We start from the raw sequence: 26,533 nt of genomic DNA, 5'->3' as shown, positions 1-26,533 counted from the left end.
AACTAAGGAAACCAGAGCATCCCACACACATGAAAATGACATCTTTAAAGCAATTTTAACTGATATATTAAAAACATCTGATTTTAAAACTGTATGTGTCAATAATAAAGCCAATAATAGAGCTCAGGAAAATGTTCTTGCAAAAGACTGTTTCCTGAGTAGTCACTACAAACACATACTCCTCTCTATATCCCTCCAGCCATTCCCTCTTCTTTTAGAATAAAAACCACCCGTCTCTATTAATTCTACTACATTGTAAGATCTTTTTCCCGCTTTTCATACCATCTCAGCGTAACTGAAGTCTACAGATGACAAGTTATGCCCATTCATCTGATTGCCCTCCAGATAAACACCTTCATTTCTCTTCCAAAAGAGTTTCTAACATACACAAAATATCACTAAAAACACATGCCACCAGCAAGTTGTTCTTTCTTTTCTGCTTTTAATATTTTATCTGCTACCATGATCACAAAACCAGAAACAGCCCAGGGAAGTGTGACTAACCCCAGGGAGGCACTCCAGGGAGTTCTATCCAAACACCTATTTTCCCTTACATATGTACAAATTTTCTTTATATTAAATTTGATTGAACCTTTACAACAGATTAAATAAAAATCAGTTAACAGATAGAAGTTGGAACACAGCTGCAGTGGCTGTTGTCCATACTGCCTTTGAGACTTGCTCCATTGCAGGATCCCTGTTCTCCTCACTAAATGACTTGGAGCAGCTTGTTTGCAGACCTGTAACGAGCTGAACCCCTCCCAAGCAGCAAACCACCCGCATACCAGGTAACACTTGGGGTGACCTCCAGCTCAGTAGCTGTCCCACAGTCCTTGTACCTAATCACAGGCCTCTCCCACACACTGCAAAATATGTTCAATGTTCTATTTCATGCTGATTCTCAGCAGGGACCTTAACGTAGGATTGGCCCTTTGATGTGCTTTGGGCTTGGGCAGCTGTTGGGTTGGGGTTTTTTGCTGGGGTTTTGTTGCTATTGATGTTTTTGGTTGGTTGATTTGCTAAACCATTTGAGAAGCACTTCTCAGGGCTGTAGCCGAAGCTCTGAGCAGAGGGCTATACAATCATGCTCTACTTCTCCTTTCCTCCCCAAGTCCACAGTAGAAGACACTGCCAGAGAAGCCTCAGCCTCCTGGGAGCCTCGCATGGCCTTCTCTGGGCCTCATTTTTCTTAATGCTACACTCCTCTAAATCAAACATAAAGCAAATTAAATGTCATGTAAGTTTAAACAAAGTGTTCAGAATTGCACGGGCAGCCGTACAAACCACCACATCCGGGCCATTACAGCATGGTGGCCTGCCTCTGGGATGCATGAAGGGCTAAAGGCTGCTTAAACAGTGTTGGAAAACTAGGCTGGAAAAAGAAAAGCTATCTGGTGGTGACCCTTTCCTCTTGCTTGTTGGAGTGATGTAGATGGAGTGATATAGAACTTTCTCATAGACTCTGTCTAGGACGATATCCGGTCATCGCATTACAGAAGGGATTCCAGAAGCAATCTAGCATGCAGCAAGGATGACAGGAATAGTTAAACCCTACAGTGAAACAGGGAGTGATCCAAACCAACGCCAAAGACATGCCCAGATACACCAGTTTGCACACATGCATCTCATGCCTTTTTTTTTTTTTTAAATCAGACAATCAAAATAAAATATGCTGGAAACCAATATATGTGATTCCATTTCTCAGAATAAATGGAAGAATGCCTACTTTTAATAAATACCAGGCCAAGACAGGTAATACAGAAAAGCTAAAACATAAGAAAACCAAGGAATTACAATGGAAACCAGTAATATTTTGTGTATTTCAATTTCAGTACAAACCTTTCAGTTTGCTCTAAAGACATTTTACATTTATGTTATGTATATCTGATATTTATATAAAGCTAAAGCATCATTGTTTAAGTATCCTACTTATATTGTCTTTTTTTGTTTGTGTCCTGGTTTCAGCTGGGATAGAGTTAACCGTCTTCCTAGTAGCCAGTACGGTGCTGTGTTTTGAGTTCAGTATGCGAAGAATGTTGATAACACTGATGTTTGCAGTTGTTGCTCAGTAGTGTTTAGTCTAAAGTAAAGGATTTTTCAGCTTCTCATGCCCAGCCAGCGAGAAAGCTGGAGGGGCACAAGAAGTTGGCACAGGACACAGCCAGGGCACCTGACCCAAACTGGCCAACAGGGTATTCTATACCATGGGACATCACATCCAGTATAGGAACTGGGGGGAGTGGGGGCGGGGGAGATCGCTGCTCAGGGACTAACTGGGTGTCAATCGGCGGGCGGTGAGCAATTGCCCTGCGCATCATTTGTACATTCCAATCCTTTTATTATTGCTGTTGTCACTTTATTAGTGTTATCATTATCATTATTAGTTTCTTCTTTTCTGTTCTATTAAACCGTTCTTATCTCAACCCAGGAGTTTTAATTCTACTTTTCCCGATTTTCTCCCCCATCCCACTGGATGGGGGGGAGTCAGTGAGCGGCTGCGTGGTGCTTAGTTGCTGGCTGGGGTTAATTTTGGGGTTTGGGGGGATTTTTTTTATTAAAGATTTGGTAAAGATTTTCTCTCAAGCCCTAATGTGGAACAGTGCTAGACTCAAAAACACTATCACAATGAGAAGTAAATTTTTAAGCATAAAACATCTCTATGACATTTTTGCTACAATACCAGAAGAACTGTCAAACTACTAAACTACTGTAGGTAAATGCGTTACTGTTTTAGATGTCTTGATATGGGTATAAAACTACTTACTCTTCTCGCAAAATAAATTCAATATTTTCTGGAGAAACCTGTCCTGTCAGAGGATGTCTAAATGACGTGGTCTGCTGATTATGGCTGAAAGGAAAAAAAAAAAAAGAAAAAAAGAAAAAAAGAAATTAATATTGCTAAACTCAGTAAAATATATCTATGATCTCTAAAAGGCAGAACTGTTTATACTGATGCTTTGCAGCTGCTACTCTAGAAATGAAACGTATTTCTGAGGTACTTTTCAAGCTCTAGAAATATTTTCAGCTCCTTCCTGCATTCTTGTTGACTTTGCCAATGGCGCACTGTACCATGTAATTATTAAACAGGTTAATGTTTTAAAAGTAAACTAGTTGCAAACCTTAGTTAGGGAGACACACTTGAATTTATGACTATTTACACCTAACTGTTACCAGATTATTTAAACTTAACATAGAAATGGCACATCATAAATTACTGGTTTGTATTTCTGTAAATTTCACAGAACAGAACCAGTAAAATAATTTAACGTGTTACTGGACAACGTTTTACACCATTTGTAATATTTAAGGAGATCACAGAGAGAGATTTTGTGGAAGCCATTTGCTGCATGCTTTTTTCCCCCTCAAGTCTGGTATTTCTTCAATGATTTTTCTTTACACCTCCATGCAGAGCATCATATATAACCTTAGTTGTCCAGTTGCATAGCCTATATAAAACCACCACATAGAATCATAGAATCATTTAGGTTGGAAAAGACCTTCAAGATCATCGAGTCCAACCATCATCCATGCCCACTAAACCATCTTCTAGAGTGCCTTGTCTACATGCTTTTTGAATACCTCCAGGGATGGTGACTCAACCACTTCCCTGGGCAGCCCATTCCAATGTTTGACAACCCTCTCAGTAAAGAAATTTTTCCTAGTATCCAACCTAAGTCTCCCTTGCCTCAACTTGAGGCCATTTCCTCTTGTCCTATCTCCAGCCACCCGACAGAAGAGACCAGCACCCACCTGACTACAACCCCCCTTCAGGCAGTTACAGAGAGCGATAAGGTCTCCCCTCAGCCTCCTCTTCTCCAGGCTAAACAACCCCAGCTCCCTCAGCCACTTCTCATAAGACTTGTGCTCCAGGCCCCTCACCAACTTGGCTGCCCTTCTCTGGACACACTCCAGCACCTCAATGTCTTTTCTTGTAGAGAGGGGCCCAACACTGAACACGGTATTCCAGGTGCAGCCTCACCAGTGCCAAGTACAGGGAAACAACCACCTCCCTGCTCCTGCTGGCCACACTATTTCTGATGCAGGCCAGAACGCTGTTGGCCTTCTTGGCCACCTGGGCACACTGCCATCTCATATTCAGCTGGCTGTCAACCAGCACCCCCAGGTCTTTCTCTGCCAGGCAGCTTTCCAGCCACTCTTCCCCAAGCCTGTAGCGCTGCATGGGGTTGTTTTGACCCAAGTGCAGGACCCGGCACTTGGCCTTGTTGAACTTCTTATGACTGGCCTCACCCCATCGATCCAGCATGTCCAGATCTCTCTGTAGAGCCTCCCTACCCTCAAGCAGATCGACCCTGCCTCCCAACTTGGTGCTGTCTGCAAACTTGCTGGGGGTGCACTCAATCCCCTCGTCCAAATCACTGATAAAGATATTAAACAGAACCGGCCCCAGCACCGAGCCCTGGGGGACACCACTTGTGACCCATCGCCAACTGGATTTAACTCCATTCACAACAACCCTCTGGGCTCATCCATCCATCCAGCTTTTCACCCAGTGAAGAGTACACTTGACCAAGCCTTGAGACGCCAGCTTCTCAAGGAGTATGCCATGAGAGACAGTATCAAAGGCCTTGCTGAAGTCGAGGTAGATCACATCCACAGCCTTTCCCTCACCCACTAGGTGGGTCACCTGGTCATAGAAGGAGATCAGGTTGGTCAAGCAGGACCTGTCTTTCATAAACCCATGCTGACTGGGCCTGATCCACTGCTTGTCCTGGACATGCCATGTGAACACTCTCAAGACAAACTGTTCCATAATCTTCCCTGGTACTGAGGTCAAGCTGACAGGCCTGTAGTTCCCCGGATCCTCCCTCCAACCCTTTTTGTAAATGGGAGTCACATTGGCAATTTACATAATTTAGTATTTCATCTGAGTTAAATTAAAATCAGGATTTTCTATCAACTTTTTCCCCAGAGTGCTATCTAGATGTTTGCTAACCTCTGTGAAATATTGCTATCCATTAAAGACAATTATTTTATCTAGCTGTGTAACTGTACTCATATAATGCAAAAATACAGAGTGAAGAAAGCTTATTTCAAGATAAACTGGTAGTCTTCCCTCCTCCCCAAAGTCAATCATTTCAATTAATTGTACAGAAAACACAAGACAATTTCTATAGAGTCTCGTACCTACTAAACCCTTTATTCTGCAGCCGTGTCAAAAGAAACAAGCTATAAAAATCACAAATTTTAAAGAAATAAGAAACTGAAGATCTTACTTTAGTATTAGAAAGGTCATGGCTGACGTGCTGTTAGGGAGCCTTAGAATTAGAGAGAGTAATGAACCAAGAGCTCACTTATCTAAGGTTCTGGATTTTTGAGTCTAGTTAACAATATTTAGGTTAACAACATCCAAAACTAGAATTCCCATCAAATGCAGCAAAATATTAACACATTGTGAGTATATTTGGAAAACAAAAATAATAAAGCTGTTAAATTAATTATACCTCAAAGAGCCAAAAATGAACACTTGATCTGTTTTTTTGTTTTAAAGAAGGGTTTTCCTCCGGTAATGCCCAGCGATTTCAGGTCTTACAGATTTGACCCAATTGTCCAGCATAGCAGGATGCACCCCCAGAAACAGAATAAGGCATGAAGAAATATTTTGGGGTTTCAGAGTAATGAAATTCCAAAGAGATAACAATCCTTCTATAGAGTAAAGGACAGCTAAAAAATCAAACAGCTTATGCAGCCACAACATTCAAATGTAAATAGCTCAGGACATGCCATGATTTAAAAAACAAATGAAAACCAACCAACCAAAAACCACCACCAAAACAAAACAAACAAATAACCCCCCAAAACCCCAACAACAAAACAAAAAAAAACCCCACAACCAAAACCACAAATTGCTCACGCTAAGTCCCACTTGGACCATGAACGGCAGAGGATGTTTTCTGTGCGTGCTTTCCAATATGCCTTGCTACAGGAAGTCATATATAAGGGACCAATATAATGAACATCTTTAATGAAAAGCTGAAAGCTCTGACAGCTTGTGTTACACCAAAAGGACTTTTTCCAGCCTCGGCTCTTACAAAAATTCTAGGCCTACAGCCATTAAAAGCTGTGAACAACGTATTAGGCCATCAACTACCCCACAGCACCAGCGACAGCATTCACTCCCTAGACTGGTGAGAACTGACCTCTGCTACAGAGGTGGGTTAATGAAGTTTCTAACTCTTCAGTTTTCCCATGAAATCACAGGTCAGGAGAAAGTAATTCCACTAAGCCTGCAGTGCTAACATCTACAAAGCAACCATGATCTTCTTCTCACAAAAGGACTGAGGAATATTGTTTTCTAAAGAAGCACTTCTACATGAGTTTGTGTTCTAATTTTGGGTGCACATCCAAAGAAAGGAATAGGAAATTGCAAATGGTTTCAAAGAAAATAATAAATAAATTGTAACAGTAACAATTAAACTCCACATTTATCACACAGCCCCGTTTTAAGCTGAAAGTCTTTCCTTTCAAATCAGGACTGAAGCAGCCTGTTTTACCTTTGATACTTAGGCTAGGCCTACTAACAAAAATGCAGATACATTGTCAGCTTTATTCTCCAGGGGCAGACGAACTGTCAACAAGCTCTTATCTGCAGGCTTTTAGTCATTAATAACTCACTCTACAGTTAACACTAAGAAAAAGGACTATATTCCAGAAGTGCTCTAGGGTTATTTAGGAAATGAAGTTACTCATTATACCACACTAGCACTTTCACAAATGTTTTATTATTTCCCATGAAATAAATTCAGCAGGCCTTCAGAAGATGAATTAGTCCTCCTGCTGTAGCTAAAGAGCAAGTCCATTACTAATAGACTAAATATTACTTGCTAACAATAAAAGTTTTAGCTGGAAAGTAAACACTTCTTAAATATCTGAGCAATTGCATTTTGGGAGAAGTTTAGCACTTCAAATAGCAAGAGCAGACAGAAGAGAAGGATAGTTCTGTTACTACATAAAATGCAGATGGTAATTTCACAGACAAGGAGAAAGCATACAAAACCAAAATTTTCCACAGATCTGCAGCTTCAATACTTAAGACTTGACTGGGAAGAGAGAAATGAAACCACTGGCACTAACAATTAGTTTTGCAGAACACAGTGGTTTATTTGAATTTGAAAAGTGAGAGTTTAAGTGTCTTGCCTCATAGGACTCATTAAGAATAAGCAATAGTATTCAAAACAACCTATACAACAGATGGCTAATGCCTTGCAACAAGGCATTAGATAGCAGGGAGATTTTTGTCCCAGTGAGAGCAGTCAAACATTGGAAGAGGTTGCCTAGCAAGGTTGTGGAATCTCCATCCTTGAAAACATCCAAAATGCAGCCGGATAAGGCCCTGAGTGACTGAATCAAACTTTGTAAGTTGGTTCCAACTTTGAAGCTGACCTAGCTCTGAACAGGAGCAGCTGGATCTAACGGGGTCCAGAGGTTCCTTCCAACCTAAATTACTCTATTCTGTCATTCTCTGCTCCTCCCTCCATCTTTCTCTGCAAGTATCATTAAATTCTTACAATACCTTTGAAGCTTTCCCAGTATTTAAACAGATGTATTCCAATAATATTAGCAGTACCTTGTTTTGATTAGAACGAGAGAAATTGTAACATTAGATTTTTAGATTTAGATCATTATTTTTTGTTGTTGTTTTCATGTCCTTTAAATATTTGCTTAACAGTAGTATCTGTTTACACAACAATGATAACAATAATGTCTCCAGTGAGAGTGATCTAATAACCTTGTTGCAGTGAAAGTTCTCCTTCCTTTCCAAGCACAGACTAAGAAAAGACCTGGCACAGTTGCTCGCCAGACGCATTAGCTAACCAAGCCTCCTGGTAGTTAATCATCTTTATTTCCTCCAAATAGCAACTACTGAATGCGTTTCTATTGTCCAGAAATCTACCATGTATAACGGGCACAATAAATGAGCCTTAATAAAAGGACACGATATGCTGCTCCACTCTTCATGCCCCTTTTATTCTTTCTTCACTGGAGAAAGACTTAATATCCCCAACAAAACCAGGAAAGGCTTATGACGCTTCACCATGCGAATTCTGAACACACTGTAACTTGTATTTAGTACAACGCCACACATTTGAAATGCCAAGCTAACTTTCCTAGTAACGTTACAAATTCTGTGTGATAAAATACTGCATTTTTCCTAGCAATCATCTTTTAATTTTAACAGTTCTGTATTATTCTGATTTTGTGTAATTACTAATCAACAGAACCACCAAACCAAAGCAAGTATGAAAACATGAAAACTCCACACAAAAATTACATTCATTAGCATCTACTACTACCATCATTATTAAATTACAGTATAGACTGTTAAAAGTAATTCTGAATTTCAGAGTTACAGAACACCATTTTCCAAGGCTTGCTGTTGGTTGATAATAGTTAAGGCTCAGAACTTTTGTAACAGAATCACAGTTCAAACACTGGCTCTTTGCAATTAGATACCGCAACACATATTCTACCATTTCAGAGCATGCATACACAACGTCGACAAACATTAAGAATTGATGGTCACCCACTGTCTGAAGACCGAGGTACTAAGACTCAAGACCTTCAAGATGTAAACAATGTTAATACATCTCGCTAACATTAGCCACACATGAAAGTATGCTGCTTGAGCATCTAATCTAACTTCTAAATTGGCCCTGGCTTCAGGGGTTGCAGGGGTGGAACCAGATAACCTTACAAACTCGATGTTGTTTATGATCCTACTGGGTGGGTGGGAGTGCAGACAGACACCTATAGCCTTTGATAGCACCTGACTGCTCGCCATCAGAATGCAGCCTAAAACATTTCTCAGGTATTGATTAAGCAAGTCTGCAAATTTAACATTGTCTATCATTTGTTTGCACCAACCTAACCTAGAATATGATGAAATCTGATTTAAACACAGGAAAACCACACAATTATAATCAAGTCTCCAATCCTATAATGTAATTGACACAGGCAGGCACTTTTGCCCGCATGGATCCTTTTGCAGATCCTTTTGCATTAAAGCAACTTCACCTATTTCTTTTAATATTTTTTTTTTACATTTCAGTTCATTTTGTATTCAAGTCAAAGCCAAGTTTTAATAATTAACTTTTGGACATGACTGATGCTGACGACCTTTCATTTGAAGGCAAGCAGGTTTATAGATTGCCTGCAGAGTAATTTAAATGCCCAAGCAGATGAACTTTGAAATGTGTGAATCAACTACTGATTGAGTCTACATCACATTAAAAACAAATTTTTAAGTTACAAGAAAAATTCATGGTGTCATTGGACAGACTGTCCTATAAATTATTATGAGCTATTTCTACAGTATTTATTTTCCATGTAAGCTGACTCCTTTATGCTTCCCTGCAAGACTAGATAAGCATGAACATCTTTACGTTGAATACCCCAAATGGTGCTGATGTGAGCATCCACGCTTCTATGGGAGTTACTGGTATGGGTGCAGCCAACAGAAGAACTCATGCAGTGAAGAACTGCTGTTCAGCCAGCGAGTTGTTACTTCAGACCGGAGGAAATTCTTGTATATAACCAGGAAAACAGCCAGGCATAGTTTGCTTTATTTCATAACATGTTTCTGAAATACATCAATAGCTTCAAAATAGTTTCAGCATTGCCTTCTGAGTATTTTTTTGATATTATCTTCTAGAATTGGTTAGAAAGAGTATTAATGAATAGTCCAAGAAAATCAGTGCCATCAAAGTTCTGCAGATAATATTATTGGAAGAAAAATGCAATGTAATACAATCATAATTTGGAAGAGTTCAGAACAATACCAACTAACTCTATTACACAAGCACTACAAGCTGGACACACACAAACCCCCAACATTTCAAGATACTGAACATTATCCATACTTTATCACAGTAGAGTGTCTCCTCAGAGTACCAGTACAACCCATGCTCCACTGTAATCAGTGTCCAGGAGACTTTCCTAAGGTCAAAATTTCACCCCCCTTCATACAGTTTAATTAGCATCTTAACCTATGAACTACTGCATAAGAATCACAGAGTAAAAGGATTCTCTCAAATCTCACATCCTCCTTAGACTATCACCCTGAGAATTTGCAAGTGGCTAGTTACTTAGTCAGAATACGATTCTGTAACTATCTTGAGCAGCTATGTCTGTGACTACAATCAGTCAACGCAAGAGCCTGTGCTTCTAAAGACAGCCAAGGGGACAGCTGGCATGATATCAGATTATATCATATTTCCACTTTTTTGTTGTAAGAGCTTGCAGACATGAAAAATTTGAAACTAACATTAAACCGACAGTCATGCTCTTACGCAGTGTCCTTCCTTCTACCTAGCTCACTAATGATGCGGTTAAAAGGGAACTGCAAGCTTCTTTGGAACAGGGTCATTATTATTTTTTTCGGGTTTAATGAACTACCAAAGATAATTTATACTATCCAATACTAATATTGGCAGGAAAGGTTTTGCTATTAATGAACATCCTTTTAAGAACAGATCTAATAAATCACTGGTAAGCTAATATGGAAAATGCCACAGAATCACTACAGATATTTTCAGTCATTAAAAGACCAGACAAAAGGATTAATATACTATCATCACAGACTTCCATGAGTATTACAGGTTGAAGTCATCTGCCGATTCACAAATCCCTTTGACGCATATCATGAGACACCGTCAGGATTTTACGAACTCACAAAACCCACATTCAAGTAACTTCAAATTAAGGGGGAAAAGCATTTTAAAGTTTTGAAGACAAGGAAATCCTCAGAAAAGAGGACATTCCTGAAAAGTGAAATTTTATTCTATTTCCTTACTCTTGCAGTTTTAGAAAAATTACAGTCCCTGCCTTCAAAATTGATAATTAAGTTTAAAAAAAATCCTCTGATCACAGCAAAATAAAATGAGAAATGTAAAAGATCACGTTATTGTATCACATCATCTTAATTCAGGCTTGGAACTCACTTAAGACTGTTCCTTTCTTTCCCACTAAAGTATTTTAAGAGAGTCAGAAGATTCTCCATAAACCTCCAAAATAAAATGTAGTACCTTCAAAACTATCTATCTAAATTAATTTGGAACTTTGCTACCTAACAAAAACAATCTTGACTTTTAGTGACAATGAAATGTCACCAACATCACAACGTGAACAGCAGACTTGACTGTACATTCCTTACAGATAGCACATGAACATCCAAGCCAAAACTTGAAAGTTTGAAATGGAAACAGGAGGAGGTCCAATAGTTAAATACATGTATTGGTGATATATACATACATATATTTGTATGCTTACATATATACACATATACATATTTATATGTATATCTGGGATACACGCACACACCCCTCAACTCCAATGCTGGCACAGATATTTCTGCAATGATGCAAATAACTGTGGCTCCTACAGGATTAAATGGTTGGGACAAATAGTCCCAATTAGACGCAGAAACTCCAAAGACAGATGCTCACATAGAAAGCAAGTATTTTTTTTCATCAAAGATTTTTGTGAAGTTAAGAAGGCATTTGTTTGTTTGTTTTTCCACTGGGTACAGGAAAACAGCAACTTAACTTTTTTCACTACTCAGTTCTGTACTTCACATAAAGCAGCATTTGCCCTACAGCCTTTCACACAGAAGAAAACTATGTAGACCTAGTGTAACCATATTACAGTAGCAGAGTCGCAGAATAGTTAGATGTGAAATACTGCTATAAACCAATCCTGCCACAAGAAAACAACATATAGAGAGTGACACGTCACATTATTTATTACTTCTGGATCTGATACACAAACTAAATTAATAAATTCATTCTCTAATAACAAATAAAGTGGTGATATCACTAAGTAATATGATTAAAACACCCTGGGTAAAAAGCAGCATACCCTTAAATTCCAATGTCAACCACAATTTAAAGGGTTTAGTGAGGAAGCTGTCCAACAAGCATTGCCATATAAGCGTACTATTTTGGAAGAAGTTTTTAAGGGAAACTTTACACAGAAATATATAATATCTCAATTCTTAAGCTGTAACAAAACTGGTTAAAATAAAAAACATGTTTATATGCATAGCATCTAAATTTACCAATGGAGGCTAAAACCCCTCACCAGTCCTATTTGAACATATTTAACTTTGATGCAAAGACTTGTACAATAATAGACCCGACAATCCGCATTATTTTACACATGAAAGCAAATACAAGTTTTCCAGCATTCAGCTTTCATCTAAGTAGCAAGCCTGACAGTGTAGAAAGCTGAAACAATTTAATACAACAGCTATGAAAACTGAATAAAACAGCTTTCAAAAACTTTGTTCCTCTGCCGTGTAAGACACATAACCTCAAAACATTTTCTCTTCATCAGCTTTTTAATGTTGAAGACAGATTTCAACTTCTTAAGACAAACGCACTTCTGATTTGTTATTTAAAGAATTTAATGCGTAATACAAAAAAGTGATTATCAGAGGACAATACTGCAGACTGAGGCCTTGCTGGGCTGCTGTGTGTGCCTTCGACAATGTGGAAACACATTGCCCTTTTCCCCTTTCCATAAAATGGAAACGCTTTATCCACAACCTATACCATGGGAATGAAGTTTTAATCAAATACTGTCTTCTTACAAAATCACAAGCATCCAGAACAGAATTAAAGAATTACAGCTGGTATCCATCAGGTTCCCTCAGGGCTACAGTCTAGAATACCGCATCCAATTTTGGACTTTGTCATACAGGAAAGGTATCAACAAACTGAAGCGAGTTCAGCGGAGGGGCACCAAGATGGTCAGGAGCACCTGCTCTGTGAGGAAAGGCTGAGGGAGCCACCCTTGTTCAGCCTGGAGAAATGATAGCTTCAGGATGACCTACCAGCAGCCCCCGGCAAGGAGGTAATCAAGAAGGCTCTCCACAGTAGCGCATGACAGGAGTACAAGAGAGAGCAGGCATAAATTGAAACAAGAGACCTTCAGACTGCATGTAGGAAAAGCTTTTTCACCTTGAGGATCCAAAGATGTATCATGAGAATGGTAAAGTGCTGGAACAGGCTGCCCAGAAAGGTCGTACAGTCTCCATCCTTGGAGATTTTGAACACTAGAGTGGAAGAAGCCCTGAACAACCCAGTCTGACCTCACCACTGACCCTGCTTTGAGCAGGAGGTTACACTAGAGACCTCCTGAGGTCTCACCCAAACCAAGTTGCCCTACAATCATAAGGTTGGGTATAGTTCCCATTTCCACCACAAAGCCAAAAAAACCCCAAAACCAACCAAAACCCCAAACAACCAAAAAAGTTTCACAGAACTGATCTTGCTAACAGAATAATGTAAAAACTACACATCAGTTAGGAAGAAAAACTCAAATTAGCATTAGAACCTGGTTTCTTCCTTCAACCTTTAATAATACCATTAATTAACTTCTTCACCAAATAATTAAATCCAAAGTCCATTTACATTCTACTAATAAATATTCCATGAAAGAAGAGAACGTACACAGCCTGCGTTCCTGTGGTTGTGTGCTTTTTATCTAATAGGACACATGTTCCAACCAAAATCTGTCCTGGAGTTAAAGACATTCAACACATGCATGGGGTCTGTCTCAGTCCCTCTCTAGCCCTACCAACATCCTCCACTGCTTCACAATGCTGTTGAGGTACTGGCTGTAATCCTACAAACCTCATCCCCTTCAGATACCAGGCAAAAGAATAAACACAGATATTAGCATCATACTCACTGAATTACCATTTAATGTGAAGAAACCACACTTCCCACAATGCACACCTATTCTTGTAGGTTGGCTGTTCGTGTTTACCGGCATATATATTAATAAAAGTTCCTTCATTAGTAACAAACTGTTCCAGCCTATCTTGTGGTTAATTCTAAAACACTTCAAACTCCATTCATATACAGCTTAAGCAAAAATTTAAAATTACAGCAACAACATTATTTCCTTTTGTTTGTGTGATTCTTGACTGCCTTAAAGGAGTTCCTCCTTCCACAATGTCATTCAGCTCACTGTGTTGGATAAAATATGATGCATCTCCACCAAATTTAAATGCATTTGTAAAACACTTTTTCCTATCAAATCTTAAGTATAAAATGGTCTACAGTACTCCTGAAAGGCACATAACATCAAGCTTTTGCTCGAGAGATGACTAGTAATACAAGATCATCTTGCCTAGAGCAATAAGTATAAGTTAAAGGAGTTTATCAGACCAACTCTTCAGAGTTTTGAATTACACACCTACTGGTTACTTTCCTTTCCAAAGAAGCCCAGCACTTACAGCACTGAAATACTGACACATGGGAAAGCCATGACGTTAGCATCAATTCATAGAATGTTACTCTAAGTCACGCATGAATCCATCCCAACCCAGAGCCGAATTTACACTCCACGGTTAAAACCAATGGAAGGCCAATTAACGAGGGGCAGCTCTTACCCTGGGGCAGTGGGAGCCATTCCTAGCAGAACGTCATCATCCCCTCTTTCGGAGCCATTCCTCCCCCCTGCATGAGGTGCGGACCTCGGACCCGCAGGCACAAAGCCTGGCCCCGCAGCACACCCGCGCAGGAAGCGCACAAGGAGCGCACTGGGCCTGCATGCACCGCACGTGCGCAGGGCCGATCCCTACCAGTTAGGAAAAAAACCCAATACATTACAGCTGCCACTGCCATTAAATAAAACTGCAGCGATTACAGAAAGGGGTTATTTGCATTGTCAGAGACTTGTATCTCTAAAAAACCTAATTTTAAAAAAATCACATTAATCAATATAGTATTATGAGTTACCGTGTATTAATCACAGTCTTTAATACCTCATATAAAATGGTTCTGAGGCTAAAGCTACAAAGTGGATAAAACTTGACTAAAATGTTATTTACCCAAATGTTTCCATCATCCAGGTTACCCACTGCGCAGTGAGAAAGCCGCTATGATTCATAGCCTAAAACTAATTCCAGATAAATATTTTAGGGATTGGAACTGTAAACAGACATGGAAGATTCTCTTTTTAGTTTATGCACAGAGTTTATAAATTATCCAGAAATGTCTTTTTGAGTCAACAAAAAGCTCTTCAGCATTAAAAAAAAAAAAAAAAAAAAAAAAAGAATGTATAGCTATATCAGTTGTTGAAGACTTCAGTCAAACTTGCTCAAAGAAATAACTTAGAGCCAGCTTGTCTTTATGGAGATGTAGAAATACTCAGTGGCCCCAAGTCAGACAAGTAGAGAAACTCCTAAGACATTTCCAAACAATCACAGAAATACTGCTGTAGAATTAAAGTATTCTCTTTGGCATCTATAGAATGGAAAATATGCTAAAATATACATAACACTACTAGACAAGCTTTATACAACCAACCAAAAAAAAATTTAAGATATTAAGAATTTCAACATTGTACTAAACAATTCCAATCTCCAAAACTTTTCTGCTTTTAATACTCGTTTTACTCCAAGCAGAAACCCAAGCAAACTGTTTCGAAGGTGAACTATTTTGGCGAGTGTAATGCCAGAATTTTCTTTGCTAATCATAAACCAATGAACTAATTATTTTCAGTCATCCAGTGTCTCCTCCCCAACTCCCAAACCCACCACAATGTAACCAAAGCGTGTCAAGTCACAATATAACCTATAGCAATGGGTTAATAACAATTTGCATTATTGGCATAAATCAAGTTGAGTTTAATGTATTGAATATCTAAGTATGCGAACAAAATATAAATCAAATTTAAGAAAACTCACCTATAATCACATTCTGTGTTTAATTTCTTGAAACAACACACTGCACTATCAGAAGGTGAAAATTGGAGAACAAAATATTAAAATAAAATACAATCAGACAGCTGTGAGAGGAGTGGCATTGAAAACAACCCAGCCACAGAAGAAACATTTGCATTGTCTTAATGTCACTAAGTAGACACATTAAGAGTGCCCAAACAGCCAGTTCAGAAAAAGTCCACAGTAGACACAACCAATGACAATACGAAGATCTAGTGGCTAAGGAAAATAGCACAAGGAATGTATCAAGAAATACATTTTCATTCTTTCCGTCTCAAAAATAGCTTTAGCTAGCAAACATATTTTTAAAACTACTTTGTTGGTTTTCTATGAAGTGGTTCGGAGGTTACATTTGTATCAGAAAACATCAATATGCATTATTGGATAGAATGCAGTCATCCGGGGACAGCATGCATCTTCAAAATCAGCTCTGAATTAGACTCTGTGTGAAACCACATTATCACACTGGGAAAGATGAAAACTCCTTCCTTAAACACATGAAGAGTGCTATTAGTTTTCAAAGTAACTGGAAGGATGAAGCAACTACAACCTTCCACAATAAGCCTGGAAGTCAAAAGCCAAACACAACAGCCAAAATATCAACACCCAAAACAGATGAAATCAGGCTCCTTAACTTTGGTTCAGGGAACAAGGCTGCAGCAAAATCCAGCCAAAAGACAGCTCTTAGAACATCACTATATATAGTGGAGCTATCGGCTACATTCCTCCTGCACCACTTGAGCAGCACGTTATGGCTGCTTTGTCTGGTCCTTGTCCTGTAGCTCCACCGTACTGAAGCCCCCACCAGAGCACTCCATTCTCACCAACCTGCAGCCGGTGCAGGTAACACCTCCAAGAGTACAACAGCACTGCTTCTGCTGCTGCTTTTTCGCCAGGGCTTTCACAGCCTACGTGGCTCCACCACAGAGTTCACCTATCTGAAGAAATACGCCCTTAAATAAAAGCTCAGCCAGAGGATCTACAGTATGACCCACCTCTCACCTTTGCAATGCAAGGACTAGTTCTCTGCCATTTCCCCGAACTAGCCAGCGACCTGAGAAGACAGTCCCGTGCCGGTTCACTTTCTGACCTCAGACCACCACCACTGTTTGCTGCCATCAAATAACACAGCCAGAGCAGAGCGCAGGCACCACTGGGGGAGCGCTCCGGTTCGCATGCCTCGCCACTCGGCTGGCTTTCCTCCAGTCAGCCGACGCACAGGCAAGGGCAATGCTGAAGTGAGAGAATCTGGCAGCAGGCAAGCTCTCACATTGCTGACGAGGCCTGGGGTGAGGACAGGGAGCACTGGCAGGATTAGAGATTGAAAGAAATTCCGAAAACTTCTTCAGATCCTGCACTAAGTCCTTTCAATGCCAAGCAAGTCTCTATCAAGCATGTGACTGAAACTTGGCAGCTACAAAGGTAAAATAACTTCACATGAAATAATAACTGTTCTTTAGGTAATTATTTAACAATACATACAACGATAGAATATCTTTGAAAAATGTGCATCTGCCGCTTACAGAAAACTTTGTAATCTCTTGAAAATATAGGTATTAAATAGTCCTTCAACTGTTTAGGGAATTAAAAGGGTTTTTCACCTTCAGATGCAGCAAGATCAAAAATAAAGTGCTCCAAAGCACACAAGTGAGCGGAGCCAGACTCAGAGCTAGACACTCCAGGTAAGTTCAGACCAGCACTATAGTAAAAATGGTTTTATTCAATGCTAACTTTTAAAATGCAAAAAAACCCAAGTGCAACATCACGAGTATTACATACATACATATCTAGTCAAGAGGATTACAAGCAGCACAGTACCTTTTCATGCGTTTGGTGCTTCAGTTGCATTTTAATTTACTTATTATAGCAAATGCACAGTCTTAAAAACACTTAGATGAATGTATAATCTACCAATTTAATTATATGCAAAAGAAGATTCAGTTGTTTCAGGGGTTTTTTGGTGTGCTTGTTTTCTTTTGTTTTACATACTGACTATTCTGTACAATTAAACCACCACCACACATCAACATTTCAAGGATTTTCTCAAGAACTCTTGGCATCTTCCCCTCCTCTCCGAAACTACATCTGATATTACAGCAGTCGAAACCAAAGCTAAGATTTATTTCTACCTTCTTGGACAGTGTGCCACACTACATTAAAAATTGTCAGCTTTAACTTCATACAATATACTTATGTTTATTTGCTTTTCACTTTGTACAACTGTAAAATATGTTAACTACTCTTTTTCAAGCATCCTATCTGCTTTCCTGAATAGTTACAAAAAGTAGAATAATTTTTCTGCACAGCTACTCACTTGGTCTCTCATTCTTCCACATGAATTCTGTGTGTTCGTGAAAAAGCAGTAGCTCATAGCAGTAACCTCCAACAAACAGGGGAAAAGCTCCAGACCTGTTGTTTGGAAGCTGGTTAGCTGTGACTGCCTCATTCACCTTCTCTGGCACTTTATCTGATTACAGAAAGTCCAAACTTTCAAATAGGAAACAGCTCCTCTTAGAGTACAGTAACTGGACAAACCCTGTATTATTTCCTCCCAAGGACTTCTTATGTTCTTCATATAGAAACTTCATTTTAGATTAATGTCTATTTTAATTTCTCCCAGTCAGCTGTTGAAACTAATCAAGGTCGCAAATCATTACTCTGAACGCTTGCTGCCCATACTTATTTAATTCTAATAGTGACCAACAAATGACGCTTATTCCTAAAATGTAACTTTATAATAGAGACTGCAATTACACTACCTTAAAAAAAGACAGTAAATCTATAAGCAGCACAGAAAAGAGTTAAGACTTCAGAGTGACTGATTTTTGCAAGTCAACACCGACTCACAGAGTGATTCTGCTTCGAGGTTATATTCATCAGTTTTGCATTATGAAGTTGAAACAATTTGAATTCATTGAGTGATGACATTTCAGTTATTTTGGATACTGGATCAGGACTTGGAAACATGTCTTTACAGATAAATGGGGTTCTCCCACAAGAACAGAGAAAGAAGTGGCTAAATTTGCAAAACCTGAAGTGCATTAAGTTTTTCTGCATCATTAACAGATAAAACAAGTTAATGGTTTTGGCACTACTGCACTGGGATTTGGGAGATGAGGATTCAGATCTTAGCTCTGCAGCAGATTTCTTGTATGACCTTGTTGAGTAATCCTATTTTTGTAAAATCACCAGTTAATTACAGTTTAAGACTTTCAAAAGAGAGAAAAGGTGCCTACCAATTTAGAGTCTTAACCTCATTTGCAGCTTTTGGTGTGCTACTGCAGTACATACAAGCAAAAACATTCATTGTTTTTCAACAGTAGAAAGGACTACCTCAACCTTCCCAAAGAATTCCAGCAAACCCGGGAGGCGAGAACAGGCTGAAATTTCTGAATCTAGCTAAAAAGATACATTCCAAGTTTAATTGTTTACAGATTTACAGAAAATCTCTTCCAGTGCATAGAAGTTTGTTCTTTAAAATATTTATATCCAACATAAAATCGCCTTTATTCTGAAGACAATATTTTGGCTACATCAATTATTCTTTTCACTTCAAGTACTAAGTGTATGGATATGGGAAGAAGGTTGGCTTTTATACTAGTGTACTTTTTCACAGCTGTGAGATAACACACTGTAAAACAGGATACAGTTCTGTACAAACATAAGGCCCTAATGCATTACGATACCCAGAAAGCAAGTTTAGCGAAATTATTTGGCAAGATTAAATTGCCAGTGTGGTTCTTTAAAACTGAACCAATCAATGGCACCTGAAAACTCACATCTCCAAAACTAAATTCACTTTGAGATTAACTTTCCTATGCTACTTACTCAAAATCTTTCTGCTCAGTCAGTTACTTTCTAGTTGCTATCAACTTAATTCACCCAGGTACAACTTATAAATAACCGCACTGAAACATCAAGTTCAGCCTAACATGCCCCAGAATATGTCTGCTTTTGTGGTACCACATACTGTTATCTTATTACTGTTCTTTGAAAACAATCTAAGAATCTAAGTCTAAATTAGTAATGCTAATACAATAGATTAAATTCCAGAAGTGATGAGTGGCAATATTCATTCATCTCAAAGTACAGCACTAGAAAGACATAACTGCATTGTAATGCAAATTACTGTGAAATCAGAGTAAAAGGAGGGAAAATGCCCTGTTTCTGAATAAGATGATGCTCTCTAGGAAAAACAAATTAATTATTCTTATCTTGTATGACACAGACTTTGTTTTATATCCAGCACTCTGGGACTTTCATGTTATATGCCATAACTTTAAGTTTTAATACCTCCGAACTTAACTATTCTCAGACAGCTCACAAATTCTGCAAATACCATGTGCATATTCTACATTCTACTGACGTGAACAGGTTACAGAGTAAGACATTGTGTACTTGAGACATTAAGAAAAAACAGCTCAAACTTTTTGGCACCTTGCACTGTCTGCTCCTACATACTTTACATGCCTACATACCTGTTTTCACTCTCAAATAATTCTGTTGACATGAATATAAGTTTTATCTGCATGAGAACTAGAAAATAGACACAAAAGCTATTTTGTTGATACATTAGAAAATGACAGCTGAGAGTTACCGTGGGAAGAAAAAAAACCCACTGGAGTTCTACTTGGAAACCGTTATATTTTTGTTTTAAATAACATGATATAAAGAAAGTAAACAATAAAATTTATTTAAGTTCCAACACTAATGTTTCTGATTAGTCAGCATGCCCTACAGGGAAGGACAACAAAAATAAGATATCAGTCAGGTACTTTGCTGTGAGTTGTGAGACCACCTCCCTGCATTTTATACTGAAGAGTCAGAGGGAACAAAAACCAAACAACCTTGACAGCAGGACCAAGAATCATGTAATGTTTCTTAATAGTCTTCCCCAGAAGTTTATCTGAAGGAAGAAAAACGACAGGTGGACCATTTTTATTGAGTGGTCTTACCCTACCCACCAAATCACAAATATAAGGAGCGTGGTCCCATTGTAAAGATACTTCCTGCTGCAGTTAACAGCAGATTCTTAGGAAGAGGAGGAAAAAAAAAAAAACACCAAACCCATATACATGACTTGTAACACCAACTATTTTTGGAAGCAAGGAACCTTCATCTAATGCCAAGTGGCATGTATCAAAGACGCATGCAAGATGCCAGTTTTCTAACTGCTTACCAACGGAAGAGAAAAGAAACTCACAGATTTCTTTCATGAAACCATTAATAAGCCAATCAACAAATAAATACAAGGGATTAACACTCCAATGTAATGATCATAGAATGGTTTGGATTGGAAGGGATTCTCATACTGAATCCAAAACATAACTTTATATCAGTTACTAGAAAGAAAATTAACTCTATCCCAGCTGAAACCAGGACAACCATCTCGTTCCATCCCCCTGCCATGGCCAGGGACACCTTCCACTAGACCAGGTTGCTCAAAGCCCCATCCAGCCTGGCCTTGAACACTGCCAGGGATGGGGCATCCACAGCCTCTCTGGGCAACCTGTGCCAGTGCCTCACCACCCTCACAGTGAAGAACTTCTTCCTTACATCTAATCTAAATCTACCCTCTTTCAGTTTAAAACCATTACCCCTTGTCCTATCACTACAGTCCGTGATAAAGAGTCCCTCCCCACCTTTCCTGTAGGCCCCCTTTAAGTACTGGAAGGCTGCTATAAGGTCTCCCTGGAGCCTTCTCTTCTCCAGGCTGAACAGCCTCAAGTATCTCAGCCTGTCTTCACAGGAGAGATGCTCTAACCCCCTGATCATCTTCGTGGCCCTCCTCTGGACCTGCTCAAGCAGGTCTTTCTTATACTGGGGGCCCCAAAGTTGAACTCAGTACCGCAGGTGGGATCTCACCAGTGCAGAGTAGAGGGGGAGAATCACTGCCCTTGACCTACTAACCAAAATTTGCCTATTGAAATTTCACCAAGTTCATTTAAAATGTATTTTGACCAATGTTCACTTAACATAGACTGTCTGCACATCATCTTATCAATGACAACTGTATTTTAGATTGCTCAAGATTTCCTATAGTTGATAAAAGTATCCAAGCATCATGTAGAGTTCATAAACCAGGTGTTCCACAAATTCTTCTCACAACATTTTCAAGGCAGCTAGAGATTTTAAATTTTATCTGCTCTTCATGTTATGCTGTCTTGCAGTGGGAACAGTTGAGTAAAGAAGCAAAAGTGAGGATGCAGGAGCAATAAGGAACAGTACATTCAAGGAGACAGGGGACAGATGTGTACAGGGCTGCAAAATGCTGAATGCCCACGACAAAATGAATTCTATGCAGTTGCCACTGAGGAAGAAAAAAAGGTTCATGAGAGTTCTGGTTCTACTACAGGAAAATTATCATTAGAGGTCGGAAACCAACTACTACCTAAAACCACCATATGAGGGACTGGACTAGCAAGAAATTGTACGTCCTTCAATAGGCACACAGCATTGCAATACACACAACACAGGTCACCAGCTTTTCACAGGACCTTCCCTTAGGCGAACCAAGTTCCAGCAACAAAAGAAAGTCATATAAGCACTACAGGGATTTTCCTTGCTTCCTAACCCTCTACAACCAAAATGTTCCCTTCTGTTCCTTGAGCTCCCAACTGTTCCCTGGGGCTGGAAGTACAGGTAATTCCAGCTCTCCAAAGAAATATCCTGTCCTCCTCTTCACACAATGACTAATGTATAACCATATTATAACCATATATATTATATTCATATATAATTATACAACTTTTACAATCAAGATCACTATATATTCATCAATTCAAGAATCAAAAACGAAGTATTAACTGACCTATGAGATTCCAAATGGAGCAGACTTTTTAAAATGCAGATATTCAGAATACTGAATGTAGGGCATTAGCAGCAACAATCGTTTCTACAAATTAAATCTCAATGGTATCAATTAGCAGATTTCTCAGGAAATAAGTAAAATGGGATTCTCAATTTAGTCTTTTATAACACCACTTCTACTACTCCATAATAAAACAGACTTTCAGAAAAAATTTAATCTTAAATTTTCTCAGGGCCTGTATTTACAGTATTACTTTGTAAATTAGAAGTTTCAGACACTTCTATCTCCAAATATTATAACAATGCTGCACATGTATTGCTCCAGGCTCTCTCACCCCCAATCCCTCTAAACTATTCACCTCTGAGTGGAATTTTCACTTTGCACTACTTTTAATCCAACCAGTCTGTCATACCACTGTGGTCACTATAGAAATCTTGAATTAGAAGAAGACAGACAGACTGCAGAGACATATTTTATCTTCCAAAAACCAGCTGAAGTTCAAGACGCACCCAACTCGACCTTTCTTTAAGAATATTTTTTCCACTAACTTTCCACAGTCTTTATTCTTGGAGAACTATCAGGCATCTGCAACAAGCTAGCACCAAAATGTACAAAAAGAAACAGAATGTAAGCCCTTGAGTTACATAATAACATTGGTCTGGCACACTTTCTCTTCCTTATTCTGTTTTCTTCATCTCTATCAGGAATACCATTTTAGATGTTGAGATGTTTTCATTCACAAATATTTTCTTGTTACTGAAAAATCAGAATGACCAAAGAGGGAAAACTGTACTACAGCATCTCAGTATTTCCATCGCAGAGTTTCTAAGAATAAATTTTAACAGTTAATACATCTAAAAAGCATGAATAAAATTTATTCAACTAAACCCATATAATTTACTTAAACAGCCTCAAAACCCAGAATTATAGTAGGTAACACTTCCTGATCATAAATTAAGAATTACTACAATGCAGGCAGCGAAGCACAGATTAAGGCAGAATTTGTAAGATGCCAATTTTTCTTGGCTTATGAATGCTTTTGTCCATCTAATATTTTGTAGTTAAATGTCTAATCACATTATTTTAACTGGCAAGAAGCAGATTACCTACAGAGGACTAAGGAAGAAAGTAGGGCTACAGGCCCTTATTAGCCTTTTCCAACATCAAATACGGTTATTTTACACAAAAGGCAAAGATTGTATCATTTGCTGACTGGATAACAAAACAGTTTTGCTTCATATTGCATATATTCACTGTACTGAAAGAAACTTTGTTTCGAAATCCTTCCATTTATTTTTCTTTAAATGACAAACTTCTGTGCCAGTTCTCCTCTTCTCTGTATCCAAGACAAGACTAGAATCACCCACTGTATTTTCTGAACCAGTACTCTGTATATTATTTAAATTAAAATGCCTAGAAATGACTCATCACACTAAAATCTCTCTTAGTATAAACTAATTATAGTGGGCACTATGACTATAGTACCAGGAGCAATTTTGCTAGTGAGAAAATAAAACATACATGTACAAAACATAATTCAAAACAAACAAGGAAAATGTTTACATGATTAACCAGGAAATGTATTACCTTCATTAGGAAGGAAAAATTTATGCAGTAACAGAAGCCGTGAGTTCCAACAAACAGCAAGACTTTTACAACAGTGCTATAATACCCTTTGCATAGCTGAGACCTATCAATGGTATCACCTGAAAGTCTAAACACAGCACTGATATTATTTAAATTAATAATAATAATAATAAACAGATGAGTAAAAATAAACCCTGAAAAAACTGAGATGTCATTTGCCTACTACAATATAAAAGCTGATTAAAGACATGTTTAATTTACAAACACTTCAAACAGGACAACTCACATTTCTCAGTGTTTGCAGAATTAAGATAAATGGACACCAAGCAGTACCTCTGCTTTTGTTAGTCTCTAAAGGATTCTTAAGAACCTTTTTTTAAAAAGGCGTCTTAAGAATCAGTATTCATATGATGAGTTAAAAGAGAGGTAATCTTCGAAAGTGTAAGACTACTTACAGAACATAGAGAAAACAATGATATTTAAAACTTACAATGCAGTAAAAAAATGCTTCAGTGCTCTGTGTATTCAACCTCATTTTTAAACAGTACTTCTCATGTAAGAATATGTTCTAAACTACTGAGCTTATAAAGCTATGAGCCAGGAGCAAACAGAAAAATACTTTGAACATCCCTAGTTCACTTATTGCTTGGCAAATGAAACCGAAACCTGTCAGGGTTGACCAAGCATACATAGAATGACAGTACAGATCTAAAATACTTCATCACCTCTGAGAAAAATCTGACCCATTTGGTCAAATTCACAGTTATGGAGAAAATTTCATTGCATAGACTCAACAGAGTTTTCCTCCACAAACACAGTAGTCCTTCAGCTCTCCAATTGCTCCAGTGAGTCTGCAGAAAGTAAGGCTAATGAGGTTTCCAGAACTACTATGCAGCCAAAACCAAAAATTAAAATTATTCCCTTTTGCTGTTGCTTTTTGCTGAAAACAAAAATTAAACAACCAAACAAATATGTGTTTACTGATATACTTGCATGTACTTTTTTATACACACAGACACATGCAAAATGTGTGCATGTGTGAGCACACGTGCATACTTGAGGTTTTCATTTTGAGGCTCTAGACACATCAGAAGTTAGGCAGATTTCCAAAAGATTAAAATTCTGTGAAGTCACAAAGTTGATCTTTCACATATTTAGGAACAGCATGTAGGTTTTGATTTTAATGTTCTCATGTAATTAATTACAATGCCTTTTAGAATAAAGGTATCAAAGCACAGAAACCTAAGCAGCACTATAAAGAATGGAATGAAGGAGTTAAAATCCAAGAGAAACCTTCAGTTCAGCTTATTATCAGAAAGCTGATATATCAGTAAGCTACTATAAATTAATTTGTGTTTACCAGTGGTAAGAATATGAACTTAGTCAGCCAGGTGAACACATAATAATGATCTTCAGGAATTAAAATATTTTTCCTAAAACAACTCTCAGAACTTAAGAAAGTATCTTAGATTTGAAGAAAAACATATGTGTTAACAAGGACGCATATAACTGGATTACTGTTGCATACAGTGTTTTGAGACAGAACACACACTTTAGTGCAGTACTATCTAATGCAAAACACAATTTACAAACAGCCTTATACCTTGTAAATCTAATTTCCCTCATCATTTTTTAAAACACGGAATTGATAGGGGTAAAAGCACTTGTGGAGACTGTAAAATCAATAATATAGAACTTCCCCTGATAAGTGTGTAACTTCCACTATTCAAAAACGGGATTCACAGCAACTTTTTAGGCTCTGAAAAACAAGTATAACTCTAAACTGACTTTTCCAATACAGTCTTCCAAAAATGAATTTATAAAAACTTTTCTACATGTAAGAAAATCTTTATAATGCAGTGCTATTCTTTTCAAGAATGATCCATTAAAACTTATACCTGAAGAACATTACAAATCATGAAAAAGCACTAAATACAACATCATATATACAGACTGTACATGCAGGTACACAACTAGCATGTTCTAGGATGCATCATCCTCTAGGATGAAATGCATACACAACCCTGTCAAAAAAGAATGTTAGAGAACAATTCCATATACATGACCTGCAGGGTACTGTGAATTCTAACCAACTGCATCAGCTAACAGTTCCTGTGAATTTGGCCCTTCTCATCAGAGCAGGGCAAGAAAAAGCAATTAGCAGTGATATTTCACATGGCTCTTAAAAAGAACCTTCTGAAACAGTCACCTAGACACTATTTCTTTATACAAAAACATCAGGTTAAAAAAGGATGTTTTTCAAGCCCAGTAAAGAAATCCTATTTTGTCCTGAAATCCTTCCTGAAACAATTATAATTGTTCATAATGGAGCTGTCGGTAGCAACTACTCACTTTGAAGTTGTCACTCAACTGTTACCATGACA

The 26,533-nt window shown here is 38.3% G+C and overlaps 1 protein-coding gene across 11 annotated transcripts in view; it reads right to left on the bottom strand.

Moving 5' to 3' along the window:
- The window catches only part of PLEKHA7 (pleckstrin homology domain containing A7), a 167,090-nt gene that overhangs the window by 66,161 nt on the left and 74,396 nt on the right, over positions 1 to 26,533 (bottom strand). For 8 of the 11 annotated variants that reach the window (XM_049819833.1, XM_049819829.1, XM_049819830.1 and 5 more), the window contains one exon: positions 2,765 to 2,848. The exons of the other annotated variants lie outside the window; for them this stretch is intronic. In XM_049819833.1, the coding sequence (XP_049675790.1) occupies positions 2,765 to 2,848 (84 nt within the window). The remainder of the gene's footprint in view (positions 1 to 2,764; positions 2,849 to 26,533) is intronic. 11 annotated transcript variants of the gene reach the window in all.

This window comes from Accipiter gentilis, chromosome 17, assembly GCF_929443795.1.
Source record: "Accipiter gentilis chromosome 17, bAccGen1.1, whole genome shotgun sequence".
NCBI lineage: Eukaryota > Metazoa > Chordata > Aves > Accipitriformes > Accipitridae > Astur > Astur gentilis.
The sequence above is the reverse complement of the archived record's forward strand: the minus strand, read 5'-3'. Positions and strand labels throughout refer to the sequence as shown.